Genomic DNA, 9,424 nt, shown 5'->3' with positions numbered 1-9,424 from the left:
GCAAAGCAGCCCTTCAGGAAAAGCCAATTACCTACCCAGCCTCCTGGAGATTACAAGGAAGAGCACCTTGAGGTGAAACAAAGGAGAGATGAGGAGGATGGCAATGAAAGGACTTGGGCTGTTCATTTTCAGTGCAAGTGAGTACTAGTTTGGTTATGTCCTCAAGGGTTGGGTGGAAGGAAACAGCACTACAAAGTACAAGGACTCCAGTGCACTTTGTATGTCTCTTTTTTGTTTAGTGAAGGTTCCTTTGTGTTTATGGCCAGACAAGTATGTGTACCATCTCTGTCCTGAGTGTCCAGACACTCAGGCATCTCTCAAAATTGTTAGGAGTGGGAAAAATGCTGCTCTTTATCAACTTGGAAAGTATTTTTCATGAACGGTTTTATCAGTTTCTGTTAATACAGTATTTACCTCTGAAGAACGAACTTCCTTTTCTGGAAGTCTCAGTTCCACTGCTTTTTATCCTGTGTCATCTTCTTATATCAATGTTGCTACACCTTATTCCAGGCCTCAGACCAAGCTACACACATGGCAATTGCTTGGGGTTTTTTACTAAAAATCCTGGAAACCTCACTTCAACAATAAGATCCACAAAAAGGAAAGTCACAAAGTTTAAAGTAATCAGAAAAAGTGGATGGGCTCTATATGCAATAAATGTGACTTGGGCCATGGTTTGATGATCATTATGTAACTTGTGCAATGCCATTAGTATTCACTCTCCTTTTCCCTTATTCTCACCTTTCATGCTAGGCAAATTAGAGAGAAATAAGCTGTCTCTCTAGTAATATGTCGACTATTTGTCCTCTCTCCTTTTTTTGGAGTTCTTTCAGAACTTGCTTCCCCTCCCTTCTGCCATATTTTGAATAGATTCTGTTTTCCCATAGAAAAAAAACCCCAACCTCTGAAGAATAATCCACAACGTTTAGACATGCTATGAAGTGAAATATGGTGGTGAGAAGCGAGAAGGAGGAAATCAGCCTGAGTCTGACATCTCAGGATAAAACCGTTGCTTCCCTGAGAAAGGGAAGCTTTTTCTGGGATGCAGAAAGAGATGTGGGTGACAAATGAAGAGCACCAGAAGCAGTGGGACATGAGGGTGACAGCAACAGATAAATAAGTGTGCTACAGGCTGTGCCTCACATGCAGCTGGGTTCAGCTGCTCCCCAGCTCTGCCCCAAACATGTCTGGAAGAAAAGAAAGATCTTATTTATTGTAGGATTTGACTCATCCAACTGGAAGAAGGAAAAGAAATCTTAGGGTTGGGCAGTTTCTTCTCTGTCTCAGGGCTGTGTTTATGACCTGTCAGTGAACCCCAGCCCAGTGGAACCAGTTTCTGAGGGACAAAAGGATCGGGAAATGGGTTTTGCTCCATTTTCACCTAAATGCAGGAAATCATCTCTATCCAGTTACAAGAAGCAAGGAGAAAGCTTTCACAGGTGTCTCTCATCCGGAGGGCAGATGAAAACAGCAGTCAAAAAGAGCCCCGGGGCTATGCAAACATGGCCCTTGCCCTGGGTGCTCTCGAGCAGAGAAAGATCTGGGAGTGGCTGCAATAAAAGCATGGTAGAAATACTTTGCCCTAGTTTCCTTCTCACAACTGTCATCAGTTGTAAATGAAATAATCCCCAAGAGAACAGAAGCCACCCTGCCATGTCACAGAGGAAGAGGTGAAAACACACCTCACTAATGAACTCTGGGAGCCCACAGAACAACTCGGTCGTGGGGCAGGGCATGCAGAAGAACGAGAGTTTAGGCTAAAAGCAGATCCCTGTGCCAACTGTCCCATGGCACCCTGTGTCATTACCTGAATTGTCACCCCAGGTTCTTAGTGCAGTGACAACACAACCTTTTGATGTTAACCCTGTGCTGTTATTTTCTAAGGGACTCTTGTTCACTGCTAGTCAAGGATCTGGCAGTGCTTAGATTGACAATGGTGTTCACTCACTGACTTAGTGCACAGGGCTGCATGCTTTTCCTGTCTAAGAGTGGGTGTTCACAACCAGTTTGCAATTTTAGGTGGAATCTAGAAATCCTTTGCTCTCTCCCTTATACATTACACTTCCTTATAGATCTAACCTGGACAAAGATATGGCAGAATGAGGACCCAAAGTCTGCTAGGTGGCAACTTTTCAGATGAATCCTCTCCAGGGAACAGTGACTCAGCTTTCATAAGCAAACCTTTGCCATCACATGCAGCATGGCCCTCATGGGGGAAGCCCTCCTCCTCTTTCCTCCTTACTCCTCCATGTTCCTCTTTGCCACGGGAGAACCTCTGAGCAGCGCTTTCTTCCTTGCCATTTACAGTTTTCCCAAATTATTTCCACAAATGATGGTGCCATAAAAAAAAAAAAAAAAAGAAACAACACCAAAACCTCAAACCAACAAACCTAAACACAGAACCCACACAAACTGTTAGGAGAAAGCAGGTGTTTTTAACCATGAATTCCCACAGGCATCAAGGTCACCTATGGCAGGGCAAACATAAATGTCCAGCTCAGTTCTGAGAATAACAAAGACCTGCCCACCAGGCAGTGCTCAGACATGATGAATTAAGAGCGAGTCAGAGGGAATTCAGTGTAAAAGAAACACCTGCCCTGCACCCTGCATGCTTCCTCAGGGCACAGAGGGATTTCTGTTTAATTCAACTCTCAGCTATTCCTGTGCTTCAGAGGCAGGAGCTGGAGTTCTTGGAGAAAGGTGACTACTACCTTACTCAGGGAAAAAAAAACCTAAAAGCTTTTCTTCCCTTGTTTCTTTCAATCACTCTTTGCTTCTCTAGGTTTCTCTGTTTTCAGGGATGAAAAACATGAAAAAGTTTTGATTCCCTAGCACAAAATGTCACTTTTCTATGGATTTGGATCGAGGCAAGTTATTTGACAGTTTTCCTGATCCTTGAAATTTGACAATATCAGTTTGTCAGTTTAGCCTGAATCCTTAAGACTGCTGATGCACTTGTAGTATCTGTTTATCTGTCTCCCTCTGTACATTCTGAACTGTCAAAGGGTGTCAGTCATGCTGAAGGAGGGTTCAGGAAAAAAATAAAGAATCTTTCTAAATTTTATGGCAATATATGAGTAGGTGAAGAAGAGGGAAGCAAGGAGCACAAAGCAGAGTTTAGCTCTAAGCCATCCTGTGCAGCAGCTTCCCAGAGCCAATCAGCCCCAGCACACATCACCTCTTGCTCGGTGGGGAACGTCCTGGCTGACAGGGAATGAGGGGTTATTGTGGCATGTAAGGAAGCCAAAGACACTACCATGGAATCCAGATGTTGTTATTTTTGCTGAATGCAGCATTTATTCTCTTCCTAGTTCTGGTGTCTGTTCATGCCCTCACTGTGGAAGCACCTGCAAAGGAAATCAAAGTGGCAAGAGGAAAAAATGTTACCCTGCGCTGTAATTTTAAATCAAATTCAGTTCCTGACAGAGGAGACCTGGTAGTCTGGAAGAAAATCAATAGCAAGGTAAACTGAGCTGCATAAAGAAACAGATGAGAAGGTATCCAAGAAGGGGCAGGAGATGGAAGCTGTGAGTGGGAATGGATGTTGACAGAAAAAGACTTCTTCAAAATGTTTTTTAAGCTCAGAACTGTGTAAACAGAAGTGCTGAATCTAGATGCAATTTATCCCAAATCTATTGCATCTAGGCAAGCCTCCACCCCTCTTCCTCCTCTCTCTTGGTCTTACAACTGTTTACTGAGGATACACCACTGTATGTACTGTAGGATTTACATCTATTGAAACATGTGAAACACTCAGATGATTTCTATAACCATGCATCTCTATGAACATATATGTCTAATACACATATCTTTGGTACTATGTAGAAAGTTTTATGTTGATGATAACAGTACATGGAGAGATTCTTGAGGTTTTCTACATCCATTTGAAGGATTTGAAAGTCAAGAAACTTTTAAAGTTCTCCTTGACTTCTTGGGAATTAGTGAGAGAGGAAGCAAGCTTTGGAGATCTCCTTGAAAGATCTGCCGAGGGTTTCTTCTCTGGAGATCCTTGCTGGGAGAGTTTGTGTAACCAAAGGACAATTTGACTGACATGGGTCTCAGACAAGTCTCATGCTGTCCTCTCCTCATGGTGAGGAAAGGTGAATAAGCCCCAGCAAAGGAAATCAGTTGTCTCTGATTTCAGCTAAGTTGTGAGAAGGGGATTCCTGATGGAAACAGAGATCCTTTCTAATTTCTATGTTTTGCTTGGCTTCTTCTCAAACTAGTGTAGTTGAAGGTCCTCTTTTCCAAGCTGTTCTTTAAGAGTGGGCTGATTGATGGAGTTACATGGCAGACTCACAGCAGAAACCCAGACTGATGGTGTCCCCTCCCTCTCTCTGTGCCAGGTTGATGCTGTGACGCGGTATTTCGATGGGCTGGTGCAGTACGGGGAGGGCTACGACGATCGCATCCAGTTCAGTGGCGATGTTGACAGTGGGGACATCAGCATCACCATCAGTGCTGTGACCATGGAGGACAATGGCACGTACGCCTGCAGCGTCCGCCTCCGCGAAGACCCGCCCCGACAGTCCGCACTCCTGGATCTCTTTGTCCTCGGTGAGGTGACACAGGCAGTGCCACACCCCTGTCAGGAACATCTGCCCTTCCTCTAATGTCCACACGGGTTTAAACAACAGATTGTCTAACAGCAAAGAAAAGTTGTCATCCCTAATTCCACCTAATTGCCTAATTTGGTTTTTTCCTACTCTCATGGAAGGACGCTGGGATGGGTAGAGCACACAACTCCCTCAGACACCTCAGCCTTTAGAATTGTACAGCTCACGTTCCTAATAATCATCATTGCAAGGCTTTCCTCATCCCCCCGGGTCCTGTCATGCTCCAGTTATCAAAGGATGGGTTACCTAACGCTATTAGACATAGCCCAAAAAGCATCTTGCCATTCTTTCTTGGCTTTCCAGTGCCAAAAAGGGAGAAACAAATTAGAAACAAATTAGAAACAAATTAGAAACAAATTAGAACCAATTTCACTTTAAGTTCCTTTAAGATGAAGGTAGCTGGTGCAAGACCAGCCTTTGCTTGCAAGAATAAAAACCACAGATGCAAATGGGCTGAAACAAGAAACTGCTTCTGATTAATCCAACTCCTTTTTTCTTTCTTCAGTTGCACCATCCAAGCCTGAATGCAATATTGTGGGGACAGCACAATATGGACAGACAATCAACCTAACCTGCATTTCTCATGAGGGCTCCCCAACACCCACATACACCTGGAAAAGCTTCAATGTGCAAAATGAGCCCCGTGTGCTACCACACCCAGAAGGTAGGGGGAATCCAAAGACATCAGGGTGTTGAGGTCTATGCAAATGAGGGCTGGAAAGATTTTAAAATGCAAATACAAAAACACTCTTAAGGCTTATTCTAGGATGTTCTCTGAACAGGATTTTGAAAAGTTGTCATTTTGACACAAGTAACTTAGCAGGGGGAAAAGGACTCTTACCTGAAGTAAGAATGGTCAGAAAGACTTTAACTTCAGCTCTCCCCTGGTGAGAAAGCTGGATGGCTCTGGAAGCAGACAGAAATAATTATTTCTCAATTGCTGGGAGTAATGCATAGCATGAGGAACAACACTGAGTTTTCTAACTGTCTTTACATCCCAGCTTGCTTGACAATGAGCAGATCCTTTTCTAAACTGAAGGAAACAAAAGCTGGCTCTGGAAGCTTTCTTCCAATGCTGATCCCTCACCTAGAGGAAGGGGGTATGAGAAAGTTAGAGCATGAAAAAGGCTTCTGGTTCTCTAGGACTGACACACAGGCCCTAATATTTTATTTGCTTTCATTTTAAGTCAGAATCTGGAAGGAAAAAGGAGCTGAATTTCCACAACAAGGCCTTGACAGAACCACTTACACAGAAATTAGGGTTTAATACTCTTTTAAGTGTATCAGTGACAGAGGACTCAGATTTATTTCATTAAACAGCTTTGTTTTTTCCTTGCCTGTCCAGCTTCAGGAAGACTAAGTGTCTGTACCTGCCCTTCCTGGTTTAAGGGAACTAAACTAAAGATGATGAAGACTCCACAGGATATTCCACGCTCACAAGCTGATTCTTGCATAAAATACACAAAGTATCACCAGGGGCAGGAACTTTATATTCATTTCACTGGCCACTAAGTGGTGCCAGCGCATCACGCACAGCCCTGAGCACAGCGGGACTTGTCACAGCAGCAGCTTCTGCTGTCACTCTGTCCTTCCCCGGGACAGGAGTGTCTGCTGGCCCATTCCCACATTATTTCTGCTTTCATGGTGGCCAAGCAATGTGCCCACTGTCCCCTGGTGCCCCAGGCCGGCTGTGTGCCCTTCTGTGACTACAGCCAATTTCCTTCTGTGCTAAGCAAAGCAAAGTTCCCACTGCTGCAAAGTTTGCAGAACCCCCTCAGGACACACTCCAGAGCTGACAGTACCTGACACACATTTTTTTCCATTTCACTTACTCAATTACTTTTGATTTATTAAGAAGATTTAAATTCCACTTCTAGACTGAGACTTTGAGAGCTACAAACATCACACACACACATCCCCCCCAAAAGAAGGAAAAAAAAAAGGAGAGAAACAAGTAAATACAAGGAGCATGTAGAAACTAAAAAAACCCAACCAAACAAACAAAAAAACCCAAAACAAAACAAAACAAAAAATTAAAAACCAAGCAAGCATATAGTCTGTCATTTCTCAGTTTGCATGCTCTTCTACTGTTTGGCACTAGGTGCCAGCAAATCCTAAACATAAAAAAGTGAGATTCCCAGGGAAACAGGAAAGTCATTAAAAAGTATTCAGCCTTTTGCTTTCAGACTAGGGATCTGGATCCCTCTACAAGCAAAAAGCATGGGCTACACATACCCAGATCAGCTGGAGATGTAACAAACAAACTGCCTGCCTGACCAGGCAGAGCTAAGCTTCAGCCTGTGGTTCTGAGTTGTGTGAGGTTGGACAGAAAGCATCAGCATCACAGCAATTGTGTCACTGCAGTTCTTCTCCTTCATTTATTTACACAGCCTGTGTGGCTTCTCCCAGACTAGAAAACTTTCTCCCCCACTGCTAAATAATTAATATCTGAAATCCTAAGAAATGCAGGACTGAAGAGCTTTCTCTTGCTTAACAAATTAATTCATCAAGATGGCCAGTTCTCAGAGCCAGGTCCTGATTTGGGTATCTGACATTTCTCAAAATCCAACGCCAAAAAAAACCCCAAAACAAAGCTTTCTCTGAGCACAGACACTTCTCCAACCTCCACCTACAATTTTGTTTCTAAAAGGAATGTTCAAATACCATGTTCCCTGTAATCAAAACAGCACACTTCTGTTTATCCTCCCACAAATCACTCTTAAAACCTAGGGATGAGCACGGCAGCTCCCGAGCAAGACAAAGCAATCCATCAGCTTTAATAACCTCTCATCACTCCAACCACCCTGGGCTGGAACTGGAGAGCTGCTGTTGCCACTTCCTTCTCTGCTTTAATTCTTCACTTTTTTGGCCTGATTTGTGTTTCACAACAGGGCAACAAATAACTCTGAAGAACATCTCAGCAGACACCTCTGGCTTTTACATCTGCACTTCAACAAATGTTGTGGGAACGGAATTTTGCAACATGACAGTGAGCGTTGTGCCACGTAAGAGATGGGGCTGCCTTGGGAAAGAGAAGTACCAGAGAGAATATCTTAGCTCAAAGCATTAAAGGAGGGGAATGTTAACATCTGTTTCTGCACACCTTTTAGAGAGACCCTCTCCACTGGTTTACATGCTGGTAGAGCACTCAGCAGCTCATTGGGTTAGCTCAAAAATGACAAAAAAGCTCCTATAGATTCAGACAGTGCTGAATTTGTGATGTCTGAAACTCACCTTCACAGACAAAGAAGAGCATTTGTTCAGAACCAGGGGCTCCTCCCTGGCAGTAGCTAACTGCTCCTGTACTACCCAGTGCAGAATTATTTCCAGTTGCTGTAGTCAAACAGATGTGGCTTCCACTCAGTCTGGAGCTGGTGGAAGGGTTTGAAGTGCAGTGATTGTGCTGATGCCCTTTGACATCATTCCCCCTGCTAACTCCTCCCTTCCCACGCAGCATCCATGAACATAGCTCTGTATGCTGGCATCATTGGGGGAGTTGTTGCTGCCATTGTGGTGATTGGGATCATTGCCTACTGCTGCTGCTGCCGGGCAAGCAAGGACACTGACTATGAGATGACGTGAGTACCTCTGCCTGCAGCAGCCAGTGGAACACCTGAGGGGTTCTCCTTTTCCCTCCTGAACCAACAGATGGAGCAGAAAGCTGGGGAGAAAAAATATGGGAAAGCATGCACTGCTTTCTCCTTTCAGTGTCCACCCCAGTGACTCCCATCTCTCCTCATGGGACATGCCCAGGAGTCCCAGATACCTTTGTGTCTCTGGGTAGAACCAAATTATTCAAACCTTGGATGTGAATTAGCACACGTGCTATGAAAAAAAAACAAAACAATAGCTCCCACAACTCTTGTATCACCAGCAAGACTAGATTTGTGGACTTCAGTTGGGTACAGTTCTAGATCAGCTTAGAGCAGTTTAAAAGTATCCTAACACAAAATCTCAGAGAGGTTTCTGGTTGGTTTTGACTAACACCTCTACTCCTGAACAATTTTTTAGGGAGAAAGAAGACAGAAGTTACCCCTCCAGGCAGATGCCAACAAGGCAGGAGAGCACAGAGGAGAATGTAGAGAATGCATGAATGAACAAGCCACGGCCATCTCCAGGATCTGCTGAGGCACAGATATCACTGTTGAAAAGAAATCAATCCCTCTTTCTTACTGCAAGGAGTTGAATTATAAAATGAAAGCCAAAGACTCTGCCTTCAGGCTCTGGGAGAGAACATTATTGCTTCCCTGGAAAGAAGAGCTTGATGTACAGCGAGCATTAAGACAGACTCTCAGAAAAATGCACGTGGAGCACTGCTGCACCCAGTCAGAATCATCCAAAAATAACCAGTCTTCCAGACTTCCAACTTTCTGAAAAAAGAAACCAGTCAGGTTTATTTGGAGAACACAAGAACAGAGCTGCTGATGTATCCCCAGATCCACAAAAGGTTTCAAGGTCACCAACGGCATTTCATCAAGGAAGGGTGGTTTTGTTTATTGAATCATGCAAATGCCACAGCTTTCACCATTTCCCAACACAAACTTTTTTTTTTTATGGAGGTTGAAGCAAGATGATTTTTAAAAGACATTTTTAAAAATGTGTTCTTTGTATATATTATACATGCACATATGAATAAAGATATGGAAAAAAATCATCAATGACCAATGAGACTCCTGTTTGGGACAACAATACATAATAATGTCACAGATAAGGTAACAACTTAGATGGGCAGCTGGTAAGAACTGGAAACAATCCAGCCTATTTACTGTCAGACTCCTGAATTGCTGAATTCTAGCTCCCAGAGCTCC

At 43.7% G+C, this 9,424-nt stretch overlaps 1 protein-coding gene across 1 annotated transcript; it reads left to right on the top strand.

The window, feature by feature from the left end:
• On the top strand, window positions 1-9,424 carry GPA33 (glycoprotein A33). The gene is made up of 7 exons (XM_014882848.2): window positions 1-137; window positions 3,312-3,463; window positions 4,347-4,557; window positions 5,122-5,280; window positions 7,508-7,621; window positions 8,071-8,194; window positions 8,628-9,424. The coding sequence occupies exons 1-7, from the start codon at window positions 89-91 to the stop codon at window positions 8,707-8,709; spliced, it is 891 nt and encodes a 296-aa protein (XP_014738334.2). The 5' UTR covers window positions 1-88; the 3' UTR covers window positions 8,710-9,424.

This window comes from Sturnus vulgaris, chromosome 2, assembly GCF_052056855.1.
Source record: "Sturnus vulgaris isolate bStuVul1 chromosome 2, bStuVul1.hap1, whole genome shotgun sequence".
In the NCBI taxonomy this organism is placed as follows: Eukaryota; Metazoa; Chordata; class Aves; order Passeriformes; family Sturnidae; genus Sturnus; species Sturnus vulgaris.
Note: the sequence above shows the minus strand (reverse complement) of the source record. Positions and strands in the feature narration are given on the sequence as shown.

Excerpts from the sequence above, each read along its gene's own strand:
- GPA33 (XM_014882848.2), top strand. The coding sequence starts at position 89 with ATGAGGAGGATGGCAATGAAAGGACTTGGGCTGTTCATTTTCAGTGCA. Across the intron at positions 3,464-4,346 it reads GGAAGAAAATCAATAGCAAG|GTTGATGCTGTGACGCGGTA; the intron begins GTAAACTGAGCT and ends TCTCTGTGCCAG. Across the intron at positions 8,195-8,627 it reads GACACTGACTATGAGATGAC|GGAGAAAGAAGACAGAAGTT; the intron begins GTGAGTACCTCT and ends ACAATTTTTTAG.